The sequence below is a fragment of the Marmota flaviventris genome, chromosome 2, assembly GCF_047511675.1.
Source record: "Marmota flaviventris isolate mMarFla1 chromosome 2, mMarFla1.hap1, whole genome shotgun sequence".
Taxonomy (NCBI): Eukaryota; Metazoa; Chordata; class Mammalia; order Rodentia; family Sciuridae; genus Marmota; species Marmota flaviventris.
In genome coordinates this window covers 151,226,827-151,248,904 of record NC_092499.1, presented here as the reverse complement: position 1 = coordinate 151,248,904, position 22,078 = coordinate 151,226,827, and the positions used below count along the sequence as shown (strand labels likewise).

At 38.4% G+C, this 22,078-nt stretch overlaps 1 protein-coding gene across 8 annotated transcripts in view; it reads right to left on the bottom strand.

Moving 5' to 3' along the window:
• Tjp1 (tight junction protein 1) overlaps positions 1-22,078 on the bottom strand; it is a 228,627-nt gene that overhangs the window by 136,411 nt on the left and 70,138 nt on the right. Inside the window, exon 1 of one of the 8 annotated variants that reach the window (XM_071608676.1) lies at positions 9,939-10,049. The exons of the other annotated variants lie outside the window; for them this stretch is intronic. Coding sequence (XP_071464777.1) covers positions 9,939-9,968 — 30 coding nt within the window. The 5' untranslated portion in view covers positions 9,969-10,049. Of the gene's footprint in view, positions 1-9,938; positions 10,050-22,078 lie in introns of those variants that run through there. 8 annotated transcript variants of the gene reach the window in all.

Genomic DNA, 22,078 nt, shown 5'->3' with positions numbered 1-22,078 from the left:
ACATCTCAGTTGCAGGACATGATTGGGATTGGCATCATCAACCACATGAGACCGGCCTATAGTGGACAGCAGTCAGAGACAATGCCCCGGGTTGAAAAAGGAATCCACCCCATTATGAAATAGAAGAAACCTCAGCAAGTTGTTGTCTATGATCTCTGAGCTGATAAAAGGGTAATACAATGAACAAAGAGTTGTTTAGTCCATCAAAATCCATGCTAATGAAATTCTCTAAATTGAGCAAAAAACATCACTTTAAACAAATGTAGAATTTTTTAAATTTTTGTTTGCAACTTGGCTATGAGCTTTTGGGACAAAAAGATCTTATTCCCTATTTAATGGAAAACAGTGTTAAAATACCACAACTTAATGCACAACTGTGACAATGTATTATAAACATTAATATAGGTGATCTATACATAATTGACGAATATCACATGGAAAGTGCATAAGGAGTGTTCAGTTCAAGTCTGGCAACTCACTAGGACTTCCAGCAAAGCCTTCGACTTTGTCCTATGAAATGTGCAGCCCTGTGAGGCACTGTGACCATCTGCAGACCAGCGGGAAGGAAGCCTGCCTAAGAGGCTCTTTCTTTCTTTGTTTAAATTAGAGCACTATAGTTACATATAGTAGTTGGGTTCACTTTGACAGAATCATATGTGCAAGGAATTTGATTTCAAACTCCATCTAGCACCCCTCCTAGTTTTTTCCTCCCCTCATCCCTCCCCCTATTCTCCTTCCTCTACTTTATTGATCTTTCTTTCACTTCTTTTTTCATTTATTTTTGATTGTTCTATATATACATAAAGGTGAAATCCCTTTGGTGCATTTTATATGTGTATAACATGATTTTGTTAATTATGTATTTGCTCCCCTTTACCCTCCTCCCTCCCTACCTCCTTCTTTTTCTCTACCTTCTACTTCACTGATCTTCTCTATAATTTATGATCTGATCCCCCCCCACACACACACACACATACACACAAACTGCCTTCTTTCCCTTATTTTGCTTTAGCTTCTACATATGACCCTTGATTTTCTGACTCTGGCTTATTTGACTTAGTATGATTTCTCCATTTCCATTCATCTATGAGCAAATGCGATTATTTCATTCTTCTTTATGGTTGAGTAAATTGCCATTGTAAATTCTATATACACCACATTTCTAAGGGGCTTTTAAAAAGAAATTTTGACCTTGCTTTTGTTCAACAGACTTTGTTCTGCTGAACTACTTTGCTTCTGTGGAAAATGACACCTGGGTTTATTATCTTCAACTCCTTTGAGTTCTCTTTTCTACCTGCTACATGAATTCCTAAAGCTAACAGTTTTGCAACTTTTGAGAACTAACTTCTCCTTGACATGCCATAAATGATCCCCCAAAGGCAGAATGTGGGTTTTGGTCCTCTTCCCAATCTTAGCAGGAAAGTGTCATCATCTTCTTGGTGGGGTGGTATTTCCAACGACCAAATGTACCCGTTACTGAAGTCAAAACTCTATACCTCAGATACACATTTCACATTTCAAGTGACCCTCCATCATGTGTGGCTGGTGACAACCCCTTGGAACAGTTTAGAAAGTTGCCCTATTTGCGTTCCTGATGGATACATATAGAGCAGTATCCACCAGTGCACACACAACTGGGATTATTCCAATGAGTACAGACTACCTGGGATACAGCAGCCCTCTTTTCCTTGAAAGAACCTGGAGGCAAATACCTGTCAGTGCCCCAGAGTACAAACCTAAAGACCCAGCACATTCTTGTCTGGAGCCTGAAATTGTCCCAAACCTTTTCCTGTGATGGCTTAACACCATCTCTTCAGGACATATAATACACAAACATTTATGAGAACAGCTGAAGCCTAGAGTAACCAGAATGCAGAAGAAATTATTTTGGTTAAACTGGGGTCAATACTTCTTCTCCTCAGTTTTGTCAACATTTTCTGTATAATATACCAGTCTACTGCTCTGAAAAAAAGAGTGTTCAACACCTAATGTTTACTGATTTAGGACCTTTTTAAATTTTTTTTTAAGTTGTCAATGGACCATTAATTAATATATGTGGTGCTGATAATTGAACCCAGTGCCTTACACATGCTAGGCAAGTGCTCTACCACTGAGTACAGTCCCAGCCCCTGATTTAGGATCTTACATTAATTAAAATTCACTGTATCTCTCTGGTAGCTCAGTGGTGAGGCACTTGGAGCCTCAGCACCACATAAAAATAAATAAATTAAATAAAGGTATTGTTTCCATCTACAACTAAAAAAAAAAAATCTTAAAAAATATTTTTAAAAATTCACTATTCTTGTAATTTCATGTTAAGCAGTAACAGATGCAGAAGATTTCGTATTTGCCTTAGTATTTGACCCCCAGACATAAAATGGAAGATTTAAAACAATGACAATAAATACTTGTGTTTTTTTTGTGGTTTTTTTTTTTTTAATTGTTTGGAGATAGGGTTGTCTTGTACTTTGTTCTCTAGGCTGGCCTTGAACTTCTAAACTCAAAGGATCCTCCTGCCTCAGCATCCTGAGGAGCTGGGGCTCTAGGCATCAATCACTGTTCTTGGTTCCTTTGACTTTTTTTTTTTTAATTGAAATTTGCCAATTTTCCCTAAAAGGGACATATAGGGCTTGTTGTTATTGTTGTTTATTTGTTTGGACTGGGGCTTGAACCCAGGGGTGCTTTTACCACTGAGCTACACACCCAGCCCTTTTAATTTTTTTAGTTCGAGATAGAGTCTCACTAAGTTGCTGAGGTGCTTGCTACTATCCTGAAACTTGCAATCCTCCTACCTCAGTCGCCCAGATTGCTGGCATTACAGGCATGCACCACTGTGCAGGGAGCAACGTATTATGTCTCAAAAACTGGTTCATTGTGACTAATCAAGTGACTATAAATTGACTTGCTCTCCAGGGGCAGCCTTTGTACTTTCCCTAGAGCCATTATGAATGCCTGGAAAGAAGCTGATACGTTTGCAAATAAACACTTCAGTTTTAAAAGTCAGATCATTCTGATAGAATCTTATTTTAGAAAGACAAGGCACAGTTTAGTATATGACAACAATCTGTTCTTAGAATAGAAATCTGCAGGGGGAAAAAAAGGAAGACTCTAGAAACATTCTTTGAAAGGTGTTCCTATAATTTTAGAGTTCCAGGGCATTGTATAATTTTCCAATCCTGCATGTAAACAGCTGACATGAAAAATGACTTCCCTTGTATACGCATCTGCTTCCACATTGGCTTCTATAATATCCTCATTCTGTTGGGACCAACAAGAAGCTGGTATGGGAGGAGGGCCTGACCTGGAAGGAATACAGAAGATGACCTGCACGCTAATTAATGTCATGTCTTCTCCATGCCCCTCTTCCTACCTACATTCGTGTACAAGCATATAAAATTGGATGAAAAGAATGTCAATCATCATTTCAGTGAAGAAACATCTAATGAAAGCAACATGCAGTAGTCTTAGGTCTGGGAAGAGACCTATGACCTTCTTTGCCTGCTCCCCCTTGGCTGATTTTCAACGCCAGAAGACAAGCTTGTCTTCTTCCCTGCAGTCAGTTCTAGGGCTCACTGCCCGGGAGCCTGCTCAGAGCCAAGACCAGAGGGCCCCAAGCCCCATCAGCCTTTTTCCCCCCTTTTTGAATATTTTTAAATTTACATTTCTAAGTCTATGTTCATGATTAATCAGGTTAACTTTTACAATGGTTTAAAGCTAAATCTGAGTATTCTAGGAAGTGTCTACTCTAGCAAGAGCATCCCTGTGATCAGCAGTGTCAATCACACTCCACTGACCCAGGTAGTGCAGTGACAGAATCATGACATCAGGAATGCACTCTTCTGCATGAGATTTGGGCAAATTTCTTATATCAAGTCAGTATATCAGAATGACAAGAAAGAATATTTTAATCATGCTAGCTGCTTTGAAATATGCTGAATATTACCTTAAATAAAAAAAGTATTCCTACTGGCTGGATGGGGGGGCATAGCTTGGTGGGAAAGTTCGCCCTGGATTTGATCCCCAGCACTACAATAAACACAAAAGCAACAAAACTATTTCTCATTAGTATGAAGTTAATTACAAAAGTTTACTTACTGATTTTCTATTCTACTGTATCTTTAATTTTTTTTTCTTTGTGCAATTGTTTTCAACAATTTTTTCCATGATTTCTATGTGAATGTACTGTCAGGGTTTTTTTGTATCTAAAAACAAAGCTGTAAAACATCCTTGTCCATGATCTGGTGTGTGTGTGTGTGTGTGTGTGTGTGTGTGTGTGTGTGTGTGTATGTTTGTTTTTCTTTCTTCTTTAAACAGCTTTATCAAGGTATAACGAATAGACAAAGAACTGCACAGGACTCTAGATACATCCAACACCACTCAAAGCTGTCTTGTGTGTTTTTGTTTTGTTTTGATTTTGGGGTGTGTGTGTGTGTGTGCGCGCGCGCGTGCGCGTGCGTGCACGTGCACACACGTGTGTATCCATGCATGCATGTAAGAACATTTAGGACCTATCCTTAAACTTTGAAGAGAACAGGGCTGGGTTGAGGCTCAGTGGTACACCACATAAAAATAAATAAATAACTAAAGATATTGTGTTCATCTACAACTAAAAAAAAAAGTTAAAAAAAAAACTCTGAAGAGAAAAATACTGTATTGTTAATGACAGGCACTATGCTATTCAGCAGATCTCTAGAACTTACTTATCTTGCAGAACTGAAACTTTACACCCACTGATAAACACCTCTCCATTTTCTGCACCCCAGTCTCAGGCAACTGTTACTATATTCTTTCCTTCTATGTGTTTAGTACTACAGATGTCTTATAAAAGCAGAATCATGCAATGTTTGTCCTTCTCTGTCTAGCTTATTTCACTTAACATAATACTCTCCAGGTTCATGTTGCAAATGGCAGGTCTTTTTTAAACTGAATAATATTCCATTGTGTGTACATAACACATTTTCTTTATCTATCCATCTGTTGAGGGATATGTTGTTTGATTCCACATCTTGGCTATCATGAATAATACTATAGTAAACATGAGAGCACAGACATCTCTTTAAGACCCTGATTTCAATTCTTCTGGATACAGAACCAGAAGTGAAATTGCTGGATCATTTTTTAATTTTTTGAGAAACTTGCTTATTGTTTTCCAAAATGCAACACCATTTTACATTTCCATCAACTGCATACAAGAATTCCCATTTCTCTACATCCTCACCAAAACTTTCTTTGATAATATCCATCCTGACAGGTACGACATGATATCTCACTGTGGTTTTGATTTGCATTTCCCAGATAATTAATGACATTGAGCATCTTTCTTACACCATTTGGCCACTTGTATGTCTTCTTTGGAGAAATGTCTGTTCATATTCATTGCCCATGTTTTAAACAGGTTATTGGTATTTTGGCTATTGAGTTGTAGAAGCTCTTGACTTATTTTAGAAATTAACCTCATTAGATATACACTTTGCAAATATGTTCTCCCATTCTGTAGGTTGGCTTTCAACTCTTTTCATTGTTTCCCTGCTTGTTGGTGCATTCTTTGGAGACAGGCAGTCCAGTGTGGTACATAGGACGTGAAGCTTAGAGCCTCATTACCTGAGTCTCATTGTTTAACCTTAGGCAAATAATTGACTCTCTATGCCTGGTTCTCTACGTCTACCAATGAATTACATTAACTGAAAGAGAAAGTAAAATATCCATTAAGACTATCCAAGGGTTGGGGATGCAGCGCAGGGGTAGAGCACTAAGATCTTAAGCACTGCAAACAAACAAACAAACAAATAAATAAATAAATAAAGACTTAATTCAATTAATGTCCCTCATCTATTTATCAGTAGATTCAAGTTTGATCTATTCAATGGATCAATACATTTCCCCTCTAGTCAGAAAGCTGTGTGGATGGATATTCATCATAATTCCCAGATAATTAGGAAAATGAAACTTTAAAAAGGGTCTCTGGACAATTTAAACTATGACAATTTTTTTTAACAGTGATCTATTTCCTAACACTACCTATGTACATCAGTCCTAAAATATTTCTGTGCCAGAAAAAGCAAAGCATTTAAAGATGTTGGTTTGCTAACAAAGTCTCACAGATCTAACTAAGATTATTGAGGGTCAGCATTTTATACTTATTTATTTTGGGTAATGATTGAGTTCAGCACTCTTAAGCTGGTGTCAAAGTTTTAAATTTTTATTTCTCTGATACTTTATAATATTTACTCGAGGGCATCATCAAACATAATTTCAAATGAATGATTAGTTATGCTGGATGCTAAGAAGTCAATATTACTTAACTCCATCCTCATATCCACTCAAGCTAACCTTAAATTCCCCAAGTACACTAACTGACGATTCCATGGGAGCCCTCTGTTAGCACAGTTATCCCTCCAGCAAAGACATGGCAGAATTTTATTTTGTTTTCTCATATGCTTTTTGCTTGTATGTGTTTGTATTTTGATTTTGGGGAGGCGGGGAAGAGATATGAGTAGGCTCAAAGCTATACTTCAAATATGAAATGACTCTCATGCCCTCATTGCAAATGTCCACAACTGAGGAATTTCTGGCAACACTTGGAGATTTTAGAGGCACTAATAACCTTTCTAAAAATGATTTTGTGACTTTCATTCTAAATGACTATATAAACAAATCATTTAATAGACTGCAGAAAATGGGCCACAAAATGACCAGGAGGCACATGATATCATGCACAATAAGAGGGAACAGGACCAAAATTCAATTTGTAACTTGGTTTAAGTACAAAATCCCTAATTGACTTAGGTGGCTGCATTAAATAAATGTGCTGGGCACAATGAACAAGCAACTGCACATACCTGTGCAACAGAGAAGGTCCCTCTCTATTTACCCTCCTTATATTAAGAGTCATTGGTCCAATTCAGTTGGAAGTAACCTGCAGGTTTAATAATAAGGGTTTTATTATTTTTTTAAAAAATGGTTTGATTAATTTGGTGGAGGGTGATTTAGAGAGCAAACAGAAAAAGCTAAATAGACCCAAGATTTCACCCATTAACCACATCTTTCTTTAGCCTTGGTGAGGCTTTCATCTGTGCCTTCAATGTGTCATTTTTCCCCTCCCCGTTGCCCCTTTCAATTTTGCCATTTCTAGGACTCTTACATTGAGGGAGTACAAAAATGTCTACAGCACTTAAACTCTTGAAAAGGGTTGTTTGAAAGAAAGGATCTAATTAGCAGAGGGTAAAAGTGCCTTTACTTACTCTAGAGGACAATTGTTCCTGCCAGAAAAGAACCTTGAATAATCTTTCCCTGCGAAAACACAGCGACCTCTGATTGATTTTGTATAACCTGAAGCCTAATGAAAATCTGTCTGCTTCTTCCAACTATTGCCAAGGAAATTTAATTTGGGATCTACCAAAGTAAGAAGATTTCTTCCAAACTCTAGGCTTGCCTTGGGATTTAAATGCAAGGCTGGGTCCATTTCCTGCTGGCGTGGGAAGCTTGCAACTGAGGATCTTTAGAGACAATTTGATGACTGCACCGCGCAGAATGCTCAGGAAATTCAGGGAACAATGTGTTCTTTTCTCATTGAGTTGTTCATACTTGCTTGAGTAACCTATATTTACTCTTCAATCCGAGATGAAATTTTTTAACTTCGTATTGTGACTAGGACATAAAATTATAAGATAAATTAATATAACCTCATACATTTCTTGCAGCAACCATCACCCCACTACTTACACACATACACACACACACACACACACACTTTAAGTAGTGAAACGGTGTGCATTCCTTTTTCCTTTTCTCCCTGGGATCATTTATTATATTAAAGGCCTCCGAATGGAAGGACGGAATGGCAAAGAAGAAAAAGAGGTGTTGAAGTGTTTCCTTTTTCATTTCTGGCTTTAACTATGAGAATGGGACTTATTTTTAGTGAAGAAGATAAAGGAAGAGCAAGGTGGGGCAGGACGAGGAGGAGATGGAGAAGGGGAAGGAGAAGACCCTCTAGTCATAAAAGAATTCCATGTCAATGAATGATAACATTTTTATAAATCTTTTAGAATCTGTGGATATATTTTATTAATAACACATTTACAGCTTAAGTTCATAAAGGAATGGACAAATCATACATAGAGCTTGACAATGTGTCACTCATGTATTTGAAGGGGATGATCCATTCTATGGTGCTATTAATAAAGTGAATAGGTATGATAAATATGTAACTCTTCAAAGGTAAACATTCTTAGAAAAAGGTTTTCAGCTAAACACTGTACTGTTAAACAACTGTTGCCAAGGAAATTTAATTTGGGATTTACTAAATTAAATGTTTCTACTAAGTATACCTACTAAAACAAGGGAATCCTAGTAACTTTTTTCTCCTTTAAGAGAATTTGGGCTGGGGATATGGCCCAGTGGTAGAGCACTTGCCTAGACTGCTGGAGGCCCTGGGTTCCATCTCAGCACTAATAATAATAATAATAATACATATTAATAATTTGAAAACACACCTTTTTCTACTATTTTATGTAGCACACGCTAATTTGTACTTGCCGCAATGAACTCACAATGGTAAGCAGGGACTAAACTTTTTTCTTTTTTTGTATCAGGGATTGAACCCAGGTGTGCTTAACCCCTGAGCCACACCCCCAGCCCTTTTTTATATTTTATGTACAGATAGGGTCTCACTGAGTTGCTTAAGGCCTTGCTAAATTGTTGAAGCTGCCCTTGAACTTGCAATCCACTTGCCTCAGCCTCCCAGGCCACTAGACTTACAGAAATGTGCCACTGAGCTGGCCTAAACATCTTTTGAAAGAAAATAACTATACAAACAGATGTCTCTGATGTTATAAAGTATCCTTATAAAAGAAAACTGGAGAAGCCTTAGACATTATCTTCTTCAAAGGTTCTCAGCAGATGCTCCCTGGACCACCTGTCTGAGGATCAGCAGGAGGTATGGGGGTGCATTAACTTACAGGCTCCCCCCCCCCCAGCTCTGCCTCTTCCTTCAGGCCCAGTGAATCTTAGAAGGCAGAGCCTAGACACCTATAGTTTTAATAGGCACTTATTTCATTCTTGTGTTAACTAAATTTTGAAAACCCTTGTTATCCTTTCTCTTCCATTTTCATATGCAGAAATTCTAACCCAGTTTGTCCAAGATCAGAATGGCAGATATGGGCAAACTTAATCCAATGATCAAATACCACACTACTTCTCTGTAATAAAACATTTGCTAAATACTAAATTGCAGAAAAGCAGGATGAACATTATTTATTTATTAATTTAGTGGGTGCTGAGGATTGAACCCAAGGCCTTATGCATGCTCTACTACTGAATATACCCCAGGGACAGAATGGACATTTTAAGTTCGATAACTATCTTATAATAATATCTTAGACCTTTCTCATTCTTTCTTTTATCCCACAAATCTGTCTTGAATGGCTTGTACTGCATAAGCCTTCACTATTATGCATCAGAAGGTGGGGGCTAAGTGTGCAACTGAACAAAGAAGAGGTGTGTACCAGGAGGTACAATTACAGTTGCCTGCAATGAACACCACAAGAGTTAACCAGTTAACTGAAGGGGTCAGAGAGTTGTAAGTAGCAGTCCTCACCTCAGGTTCAGGTTCAGATGATGAATACAGATTTCACAGAGGAGAGGCCACTTCTGGTAGGAGGGCTGGGCTTGTAGCAGCCATGGGCAGCAGAGAAAGCACACCTTACTACTCTCATTCACTACCCAGTGAAAATGGTGCAGGCTGCAGCTTGAAAGGTACTTCTTTGTGCACAAGTGTTCAACATGAATGGAAAAGGAGAGGTAAAAGAAAACAGGGTCCTCGTTCTAGGCATGGCATCTCCAACTCTGCTTTTCCTCACCCCTACCCTCCCTGTTCAGTTCTGCTGTCTACCTGGATCTTATCTTCTTCCCACCACTTGTGAGAGAATCCCCACACTCACCAACACTTTACAGGCTCTCCTTTCCCACATGGGAACCAAGGCTCAGAGGAGATTGGCAGCCTTCCTGAGGTCAGAAAGTGAGAGGCAGCTTCCAGGCTAGGGCCTAGATACCCTGTGCGCAAGCCGGTGTTCCTCCACTACAAAGCTTCCCTGGTAAGGGGACTGGCTGAGATAGCATGTGAGACAGGAAGGGGAAACCCAAAGCAGCACTTCAGAGGGCTGTGGGAGGGGCCTCAGGCTGTGAAGTTATTTTCCCTGGCCCTGTGTCCCTTTCCTATGCACCACGGGTAAAATTCCTCCAGGCCAGTACAGCTGTCAGATAACTGCTCAGTGTTTGTAAGCTTTAAGAAACAAACAAACTGATCAACAATCAGCTTTTCTTTTCTGCCATGGTTCAGTAAGTTTAAAAAGGAAGCAGGAGAAAGGAAAGAGAACTGACCTAGAATTGTCAACCTTTGATGTTGGCATCCAAGAATATTTTTAAAAAGAAGCATTTTAGGCAAACTAGGAAAACCACTATTTCAATGAAGAACCATTCTTTGAATAGAATAAATTCAAATTATGAAAACACATGATGTTTTACCTATTTTAAAAAAATAACTTTGCCTTATACTAATAAAAATGGCATCATATGGCCCCAGCTGTGGTACTTATAAGCTACTGCAGGCTAAGACCTATAAGCCACAGCTTGAAGATTGAAAAAAAAAAAAAAAGAGGAAGGGGGTGTGAGAAGAGAAGGGAAAAGAGAATAAACACTCAGAGGTTCTCAAGACTTGGAAACAGGCGTAAAGTTCCACTGGATTTGAAAACCCCTCATCATGTGTAATCCAGGCTGTGCCTGTTCTTGAGCTAACAGAACCAAACTGGAGAAGGGGCCAATTTAAAAATACCATAAATAAATGTAAACATCTGCAGCACAGGAAAATCATGTCATGCTAAACATGTTGTTTATGGTGCTATAGAACCGTCTGCAAAACTTAGTATTTCCTTTGTTTTGTTTTTTTACTTTCGTTTATTCATTTATGGTGCTGGGGATTGGACCCAGAATCCTGCACTTGCTAGGCAAGTGCTGTACCAGTAAGCTACATCCACAGTCCTTAGTATTTCTTTTAAAAGCATACCATGCCATTATCACTACTAGTTGTTAAATTTTTCTTTTATAATTTTAAGTTTTAAAAAATTCTTTAAAAGTTTTTTCAGGATTCAGGTCAATGTTAAAAAAACATGAGACAAAAAACAAGATAATTTTTAAAAGGATGACAAAAAATATTTTCTTTCTGAATGATATGTTTCTAGATATCATGGGAAAACCATTATATTTGACTTAAAAGTAGTGAATTCAAGATACACAAATTCTAAATACCAAGTCTCACCAATCTAGAAACATGCTGAGAAAAAACAGATTAAAAACACAAACTATAAAGCAACTAAAGATAACCATAATAAGGGCTGGGGTTGTGCTCGCCTAGCATGTGCAAGACCCTGGGTTCGATCCTCAGCACCACATAAAAATAAATAAATAAAATAAAGGCATTGTGTCCAACTACAACTAAAAAACAAATTAAAAATAAGTATAATAAGAAAAAATAACTTTGCCTTGTGCTCACAAGGCAGTAGTCTGTGTGACCTATTTAAAGAAAACTGAAAAATTTTAAAAATCTTGTGATAACTATAAAAAAACAAGATATGAGTAGATGCATAGACCATGCCATGTGTTTGGTTGTAAAGACTAAGAAATTTTAAAAGGACATTTTTTTCCTCAAAATAATTTGCAGATTCAACATAAAATTTCCAAAGTTCATCTGAAAAAGCAAACAGGCAATAACGACAACAAAAAAAATTTTGCAGAAGAGTACTAAAGATTTTACATCTTTTAAGCAATATGGCACAGGTAGAAAGACAAGCAGAAGGATGGGTCAGAGTAGATAACCCAGAAATAAAACCTATACATTATAAGAAAATACCGCAAATCAATCAAATAAAGAGGATGGTGTCAACTAAGTAGCAATTCTGATTATTTTTCTTTTTAAATCAGAGCTGTCTCACCCAAGCACTTATACTGAAATAAATTCTACATGAATTTAAGACTTGAATAAAATTTTTATTAAGACAAATCACAAATTCATCTAGAAATTATAAACTACTATTTTTATTTTGATTATAAAAATAAATTTATGGGCGAATATTGAACTGGAAAAAAATATTTGTAGTAAAAATGTTAATCCAAGAGCAAATAGCTTTCTAGTAAACAGCTCTAGTACATAGCTCAGTAAACTAAGACAAACTTTTGGTAAGACAACTTGGCAATATATGTAACTGGACCCTTAAATATATCTGTATCAATGACCCACTGATTCCACTTGTGGAAATAATCACATATAATAAATACTCTGCACAAACGTGTTTATCAGAGTTTGAAAAGTAATCTAAAGTGCATTAAAGAACATTTAAGTAAACTATGTAGAATTTTTAAATAAAGTTTTAAAAAGTGTGTAATAATGCTTAAAAACACTTGTAATTTTTAATTTTTTTTATACTGGGGATTAAACCCAGGGGGCCTCTACGACTAAGCTACACTCCCAGTTGTTTTTATTTTGAGACTTGATCTCTCTTAAGTTGCTGAAGCTAAACTTGAATTTGTGTTTCTCCTGCCTCACCCTCCCAAGTTGCTGGAATTATAGGCTTGTATCACCACATCTGGCATATACAGAAATATATATGTGACTGGATATACATGTTTCCGCCCCCATATATACATACACAAACATATGTATACACCACTGTGTAATGCTTTCAATTTGTTTTTTTTTTAATAGGGCCTAAGACCCAAAATCAATAATATAGTATTAACACTCATTTTATAGTGTAATATTATAATTCCCAGAGCATCTTAATATCTTTTTCAACAAAATAAAGTCATAAGAGAAACAGTTATGAATTAAGTGTATATTAAAAAGTCTCATATTTTAAACATTGCAGGGCACTATTTTAAATGCAAATATAATAATGTAGTTTCCTAAGCTGGGAAAGCACAGCACAGATATTCTGGATAAAAGCACTTCAACGTTTCTACCTTCCACATACACCCTAACACTGCATTTTCTCTCTACATAATTCCCTGACAGTGTCCACAGAACCCAGGGGAACTTTCAGGGCTTTTCACTCTGGTCATTAGAATGACAACAGCACGTGGCCTCACACCCTGACAGAAGTATGAGAGGAATGCAGGATGCAATGGCATGTGGTCAGCAGGACTGTGGAGTGGGGCAAAAAGCTCTGGGAGTACAATAGACATGCACAAAAGCCAGAGAGGAGGCAGGATGTGGACTGGATCTAATCTGATGCTTTACTCTTAAAATGCCCAGAGGCCAAACTCCAGCTCCCCAAGAACAGAGGTGGCAAATCTCTTTAGTTAGGTAACCAAGCCTGGGAAGATAAAGAGGACAGGCCCCAAAGTAAACCAAACCCATAGCACATATGCATATTGCTTGTGTCAAGTACAAGACATCTTTGGGTTACTGTCATTTAAAGTGTTTGTAATAATGCAGAGAATCTGTTATAATGGTTTAGTCATCAGTAAGTTAAATGATGCATTGGAAATTTATTGTTTGTAAATAATACTGCTATGTTCAAGTTCAGTTGATTACTGTAAGTTCAACAGATTTGGTTTGAGACATTTTTTTCCTATTATGATTATAAGCTTGCCTCCCAGACATCTTAAATGCTTAAAAATAAAATATATTAAACCTATAAATGTAGTTTAAAATGTTTAAGGAAAATTCAATCAATTAAAGTGAATCCAATGATCAGTCTTATTTTACACAAAAATAATTAGAACCATTAAGGGAAAAACAAGTTTTCTAAACTAAAAAAGGAAATGAGCTGAATGTTTTTAAACACCAATAATAACAGCAGTTCTTTGGAAGGGTGGTATCCCCTCTTGGACATTACTGTCTACCATTTAGTCACTTCCACAGCCAGAGAAAGAAGTAAACTGGGCTCTACTATACAGCCACACCCACAGGAAACAGAAGTGGTTGGCAAGGCAGGCCCCAGCCTCTCTACGGCCCTCTCTCTCACTTAGAGATGGCACTTCTTCATCCCATCCTCCCAGAAGAGATCCGGTGCTACAAGGCATTCCCAGTCACAGTTGTCCCTAAGATTTCATGGAAAAACGGTTACTGATTTGGTACTTTTCCCCATGTACCACACAGCAAAACAATTTTAATCTCTTCCATTAGATACCTACTTTTTCCTGCTCAAACATTCTCTTTCCTGCCAGTGTAACCATGTCTCCTTTCTTCTCTCTCAGATCCAGTTTGGACCCTCAGTGTCATGCCCTCTTCAGCAGAACAAAAGGTCCACAGAAGGCCAGAGTGACCATCCACCCTGAGTCTACCATGTCAAAGGTAAAAGTCCAACAAAACTGGGCTGGGGTGGGGAGGAACAGGTCTCACTGCCAGGAAAATGAGATTTAAAATAAAATGACTGTCATAAGCCACTTGAATTCAAGAGAGAAATAAAGAGAGAAAGGCCATCAGAAGGGAACAGAAGCAGAGGTGCTTCAGTACTTTGCTTAATTCTTCTTGCAATAAGTATTATCTTTAAACAAGGCTGGAGATGGCAAGGGCCTTCAAAACAACTACAAGGCCCTCACGAATTTCTCCCACTGCAATGGCACCATTGTTAGAGTGGTTTTCTAAGGAAGAAAAATGGACAGCTGTCAGGAAATGGAAGCCAGGGAATGTTTTCTCAGTTTTCAGAAAAGAGCAAAGAATAAGATTCTGGAAACTACAAACTTGGCAAATATGGCATCGATCCCTAACAAAATTCTAGGGCAGACTGTTAGACAAATGTTCAGTTGTGAAAGGAATAATATATGTATAGTATGTTCAATACAAAATGTGTTGGAAAATGATTAAGCACTCCTTAGTCCTTCTTGGAGGGGCTGGTATGACAGTAAATCTGTATAAAGTTGCTATAGGAGGAAAGATAATCCTGTATCACTATTCCCTCATCTACTGTCAAAAGAACAGAATCCCTAGAAAGTCAAATCCACAGAGGAATACAAAAGCTAATAACAAGTGGCAGCCCTGTCAGGGAAATGTCTCCTTGTTCTAGAGATCTCCACTGAAGCCTCACTTGAAAGCCCAGTTCAAGGTGTATCCTGCACAGAGGTACAAAGGGGAATGAGGGAGCCTCAGTACCCAGTCAAAGCTCTCCTCCACATCAGATGCATTGGTCAAGACGAGCATCATCCTAAAGGCATACTGTTTCCCAAGGTGCTTCTTGTGGCACTGTGCACACGAGAATCCCAGAGTTCAAATCCCACTTCCTCCACCCACCACGCCCCAAATCCTCTCTGGCCTGCAGTTGGCCTTCCAGATTGACAGGACTAAATGTCAACAGGTAGGAAAAGCCTAGAATACAATGTCTGGTGTCATTTTAGGAAAACCTCCAGAAGGAGTAACCAGATTTATGTAGTCCCCTCAACTCAAATTCTGAATTCTTTTATTCTGTGTGTGTGTATGTGTGTGTGTGTGTGTGTGTGTGTGTGTGTGTGTGTGTTTTGCTAGGAATAAAACCTAGGGCCTTGCACATTGGTTGGCAAGCTTTCTACCACTGATCTATATCCCCAGTCCTAAAATCAGAAACTCTTGACTTAGATTCTCTTGGGTCATCATCTTTTCTTGACAGAAAAAAGGTAAAATATGAAACACTGAATAAAAAGAATTATCTGAACAATATTTCATGTTTATATTCTTCCCATCTTGTAGCATGTACTGTAAAAACCAAAGCTGCCACAGCCACAGGTTTACACTTACTTGTTCCCTGGTAGAAGAAGGTGCTGACCAGTGATCAAGTCCGCCCTTTGCTGCCCCATCCATATTCTTGTTTTAATCAGATACTTTGAGTGAACATTTATGTAACAGGAAGATATTTGCTGGGACTGGAGTTGTAGCTTACTGGTTGAGTGCTTGCCTCATATATGTGAGGCACTGGGTTCGATTCTCAGCACCACATATAAATAAGCAAATAAAATAAAGGCCCTTCAACAACTAACTAACTAACTATATATATAAAAAGATATTTGCAAAAAAGGAGAAAAAAAATCCATCTATGATATCTTATTTTTACTGGTGATTTCATTAACTATGTGTCTGGGGACAAATAAAGAGAAATGAAGTCACTTAAGGGAGATGCATTGCAGGATGTGTACCATTACATATACCTGAGAGGCAATTATTAGAAAATATTCAAATTTTGTAAAAGTATATGCATAAAAGAATGTGAACATGACTGTCTTAGTCTGTTTAGGCAGCTATATCAAGATACCTAACCTGGATGAGCTCTGGGCAGCCAAGCCCCACGGCTCTGCCAAGCACAGCCCAGAGCCCAGCTATGGTAGTTGGTGCCTGCAGCTCTCCCAGGCTAGAATCACACACTGTGGCTCTACTGGTCTCAGGTGACAGGGAAACCCTAGTAGGGACTCTGTAGTGGCCTGCCTTTGTGGCAGCCTCTCTTTGCCGAGGTCCCCGACCCAAGCTCCTGGCTACTTCATCCACAGAAATCTAGGCAGAGGGGGCAGCATTCCTGAAGCCCGTGTACTCCTGAGGCCTGTAGAGATGGCACTGCCTGAATGCCGCCAAGGTTTACCACTCTGACCTCTGGAGGGGTGGCTAGTACCACATGTGGGCCTACTGAGGTTGAACTGGGATTGCCAAAAGACCTGCCCTGGAATGTGGGGAGCAGAGCCTTGAGGCAGTACCACCAAGAACTCCTGGTGTTCTCTCCTGAACATGCTTCTCAATACAAACATACTGAGAATTTTCCAAATATTTAAAGTCTACTTCCCTTTGAATTAAAAATTCTATCTTTAAATCATTGCTCTCTTCTCACATTTTACTATACACATTTAAGAGAAGTCAAGCTGCACCTTCAATACTTTGCTGAGAAATTTGCTTTGCTGAATCTATCATTGCTCACAAACAAAACACCACAACAAACATAATTCAGCCAAGTTCTTTGCCACTTTATAATAAAAATCACCTTTTCTCTGGTTTCCAAAAACATGTTCTTCTTTCTCCTATGAGACCTCAGTAGTCCAGATTTCATCCTGATCTTGACCACGTGGGTATTCTCTAAGACAGAGATTTTCTTTTCTTCCCTTTTTAAGCCCTCACCATCCTCGACCTTTACATACATTAACAGCAATGTGGGCCTTTTCTAGTTTGCACCTCAAAACATCTTTTGACCTCTACCCATTGCCCAACTCCAAAGTAGTTTCTACCATTTTAGGTACAGTTATGTGCCAAGTAATGATGTTTCAGTCTATGATGGACCACAGGATTATAATGCAGCTGAAAAATCCCTATTGCCTAGTGATGTTGCAGCTGTTGTAACATCATAACAAGGCTTTACTCAAGAGTTTGTGGTGATTCTGGCAACAAACCTACAGTGCTGTCAGTCACATGAAAGTATAAACATATAATTATATATAGTACACAGTTCCTGATAAGAAACCATGGTGCTACTGGTTTATGTATTTACTATGCCATACTTTTGCCTATTTTAGAATGTACTCTTATTTTATTGATATAAAAAGTTTACTGGAAAACTGTACAGAAGCAGCCTCCTACATCTTGTGTTTACTGTGTCTCTTGATTGCATCAGGAAGCCATTTCAAATAATTGACCTACCATCTAAGATTGTGTAAGTGCACTCTGTAATGTTTGTACAATGTTGCCTAAGCACACATTTCTCAGATATATCCCCTTGTTATGTGACACATGGGGCATATAGCAGTGACTTCACTTCTGTTACTAATTTCTTAGTCCATTCAGACTGTATAACAAAATACCACAGACTAGGTGGTTTATAAACAACAGAAATTTTTCTCTTATAGTTCTGGAGGTGGAGAAGTCCAAGATCAAGGTCCTGGCAGATTTGGTATCTGGTAAGGGCCAACTTTCTCACAGATGATGCCTCTTGTTCTGTGCTTACATGGCAAAGGAGGTAAGAAAGCTCTCTGGGGCCTCTTTTATAATGGCACTAATCTCATCCATGAGGGCTCTGCCTGTATGCCCCAGTTACCTCCCAAAAGACACTACCTTCTAATACTATCACTTTGGGGGTCAAGATGTGAATTTGGGGGACATAAATATTCAAGCCATAGCAATATAAAACATTTATATAGAACTCCTTCAAATGCTTTTAAAAAATATTTTAAGTTATAGATGGACACAATATCTCTATTTCATTTATTTATTCATTATGTGGTGCCAAGGATCGAACCTAGTGCCTCACATGTGCTAGGCAAGCGCTCTGCCACTGAGTTACAACTCCAGCCCCTTTCAGATGTTTTTTGAAAGCAACAATTTAACTTTAATCCACAGTTATATTTCATAGTTATATTTCAGAATGTTTTAGATAAAACCTATTAGATAAAAAAAATACAGCATTTTGTTACCTAATGCTAAATATAATCCTAATTGGGAGAATTATTCCCATCTCAAATTCACTTTGGAGTGAGAAAACAATGGATTGATATGTTCATTAAATATATGAAAACGGGTAGATTATAGATCATAGATAATGAAATTAAAATGTAATGAATTTTTGGCTCATCGGTAGGGTTTTAGCTGGAATAGTTGGCTGAAATGAAGTACAAAAAGATGAAGTAAGGACGACATCAATTTTAGGATTGGTCTCTGTGAAGGGAACGTGGTGCATTATTGGTACTATAATGATCATCTGAATAGGCCTCTATGTATTCATACTTTCAATTAGTAGCTCTGAAAAAACAAAGCCAATGTTTCATGAAAGTGAGTCTTGAAGAAAGGCGTCCCCAAAGCCATAATCTTCCTAACCACTGGCTAAAGCACTCAGCCATGTGCATAAGGACCTGACTCTCTCTTCTATTTTTAATTACATATGACAGCAAAGTCCCAAATCCTTATTTTATGTCTTGTACTTAAATTATCCCTTTCCTCTCGCAATTTAAGGTCATTCTCTTTTTTCCATTCTCAATTATTAAGAAAAGTCACCATTCTCCCTCCAATCAGAATGACCAGTTATTCTCTAATTTAAGTTCCTTTGTTTCCTCGATGTTGTCTCTGGGAACTTTTGTCAGTGTTCCTCACCCTGCCACCATGAGGGCAGCTCCTGACACAGGCAACAACGAGAGAGGCCCAGGGGGCTGGAGGCTTCCTGACACAGGGTCCAGGCCTTACCATCTGTATGACTGCAGGCAATCTGTGGAAGTCCTCAACCTTTTCTTGAGTAAAATGGAAACAGCCATGTCTACACCGCCACAGTTTTGCTGTAAGGTTTAAAGCCACTCTGCATTCGAAGTTCAACAATCACAATGAGGATATCAGTTTTATTTTTTCCTCCTAATCAAGGTATTCATCCCTAAGGAAAAATCATACAAAGATCCACCAACCTCCATTAAAAAACAATACAAAACAAAAAAACACCAAATCATTATCTGATAACAGAAAATTGGATAAGTTGATTCATTTATTCAAGAAATATGTTTTAACTACTCTGTGCCAGACACTTGTTGGTACCGAGGATACAGCAATGAGAAGACAAAAACCCAGTTCTTATGGAGCTTCCATTCTAATAAAATACAATCAGTAAAAAAATCCAACTTGAGTGGGATGGGAGGCCTGGCAGTTCCAAGCACAGGAATGACAGCACAGCTAACCTTTTGACAGGGTCCTTTCGACTCTCTGAAGTGTGTGTTAGGAAAGGACTGTGAACACAGATTCTCCTAAGAAGCTACTGCAACAAACCAGGTCAAGACGATGACAAATTAGATAAGGGTATACCACGTAGGGGATAAGAAGCAGTCACAAATTGGGTCTACACTACAGTGTGCCCGACGCTGAGTGGACTAGAAACTGGCTGAGCACAAGGGAAGAGTCAAGGAAGAGCCCAGGTTTTCTGGCCTGAGCAACTTACTAGCTGTGTAACCTGCACATGACCTAATTTCTGGCTCTGAGAACTAGCTGGGTGTTGAATGTATATAAAGCACACAGCCCAATGCCTGGCACAGTGGGCCCTCCAGTAACGCTCAAGTAGAAATCATAAACTCTGTGAATTGTCTGCTGTGTGCCCAGCTCTTAGTCTATTAGGTCCAGAAATACAAGCATGTGGAAGAGGTGCAATCCAGCCTCCTGGAGTGGGGATGGAGTGGGAGAGAGAAATATTTCTGTATGGTACAGGGTTGAACAAGGGCCACAGGAATGTGCAGAAGACTTAGAAGTCAGGGGGAAAGGGTGTGAGTCATCACATGGGCGGGATCTAGGAGGACTGCTTACAGGAGGTGGCAGAGTTGCCTTCTTGGGAGGAAAACCCATGAGAACTGTCATAGCTGTGAAAAGACTGTAGAAAAGGACAGCATGTTCAGGGAGCACTTGTCTGACACTGAATGATGGTGGTTTATTATTTTTGAAGACAATGATATTGTCTGTGTCTCCTCTATGCACCACATCCTGAGATGCAGGCACCATATCCTGAGGATCACAATGTGTACTCGGTTTCTTGTAAATGTTTCTCAAAACACAGTTGTTATTTGGTTTGACTGTTCTTGCTTTCACAATTATAATTTGGTTCAGTCAACTCTAGTCAGCAATGTAACATCACATTATACATCTCCAAAGCAAAATCCTGCAAAAGTACAGTCGCCTGAGGGTGGAAGGGAGGGGTCCCAATCCACACCCCTTGGGCTTTCTCTTTCCATAGATTCCAAGGAACACAGAAGCCTCTGGTGAATTCTGCCATGATCCACAGCAGTGAGCAAGTGTCACTTCTAATAACACTACTCAGTTGGTGATATGTTTGCATGGTGGTCAATCATGATCCAGATCTTTTCATACTGTCCATATACTTAGTATCTGTCTATAAATCTACAGTTAATTTCATTCTCTTAGTAAGATGAAATAAAAGGACTACAACATTTAATACAGAAACATAAGCCATGAATTTCTGTATTAATGGCATCAACCCTGAAAACAACTCAATTTCTATGAATTGGAAGGTAGGAGGGAAATTCAGATATGAAATGAAATTGGTGACAATGTCACATTTGGTTTTTATAATTTGAGTCATGGAGATCTTGGAAATTTTATTATGTGAAAAAAATAGAAAATGAGAAACAGTAATAGTTCATGGAGAAACACAATTATTAATGGGGGGGGGGGGGGTGGGGCCAAGGTACCTGGGATTAAACTCAGGAATACTTAGTCACTGAGCCACTTTTTAAAATATTTTTATTTGATACAGGGTCTCAGTAAGTTGCTGAGGCTGGCCTCAAATTTGCAATTCTGCCTCAACCTCCCAAATTGCTGGGATTACAGGTGTGAACCACCACACCCAGCAGAAACAAAATTCTTAATTCTTTTCCACTGAAAGAAATGTAATTAATTTTTTTCACTGTATTTTTTTCTTTTGATGCTTATTTGAACATTACAGATTCAACTGATTGAGAAAACACAAGTACACTTGGTGCCATTAGTTTGTATTCTGTTCTAACTATGGTGCTGATGGAGAAAAAAATCATTAGCAAACTAAAGGTAAAATAAACTCAGTGTCAACTTCAGTCAATGGTCAGGCTGTATTTTATTTTATTATTATTTTCTTTTTTGGTACCAGGGGTTAAACCCAGAGGGGCTTAACCACTGAGCTATAACCACAGTCCTTTTTAATTTTTTTATTTTAAGACACAGTCTAGCTGAGTTACTTAGAGCCTCATTAAGTTGCTGAGGCTATCTTTGAACTTGTGTGCGATCCTTCTGCCTCAGCCTCCCAAGCCATTGGGTTTACAGATGTACACCACCGTGCCCAGCTCACGCTGCATTTTTTTAAAATATAATTTTTAGTTGTAGATGACATGATACCTTTATTTTATGTGGTGCTGAGGATCAAGCCCAGTGCCTCACACATGCTAAGCAAGCACTCTGCCACTGAGCTACAGCCCCAGCCCCTCAAGCTGCATTTTAAAAGGAAATTTTCTATTAAGTCACAACACTCAGTCCTCATCCCATTTACTAACATCTTTAATAACTAATCAGGAATGAGAACTTATTCTTTATTTTTTCTTTCTTTCTCTCTCTCTTTTTTTTTTTTTTTTT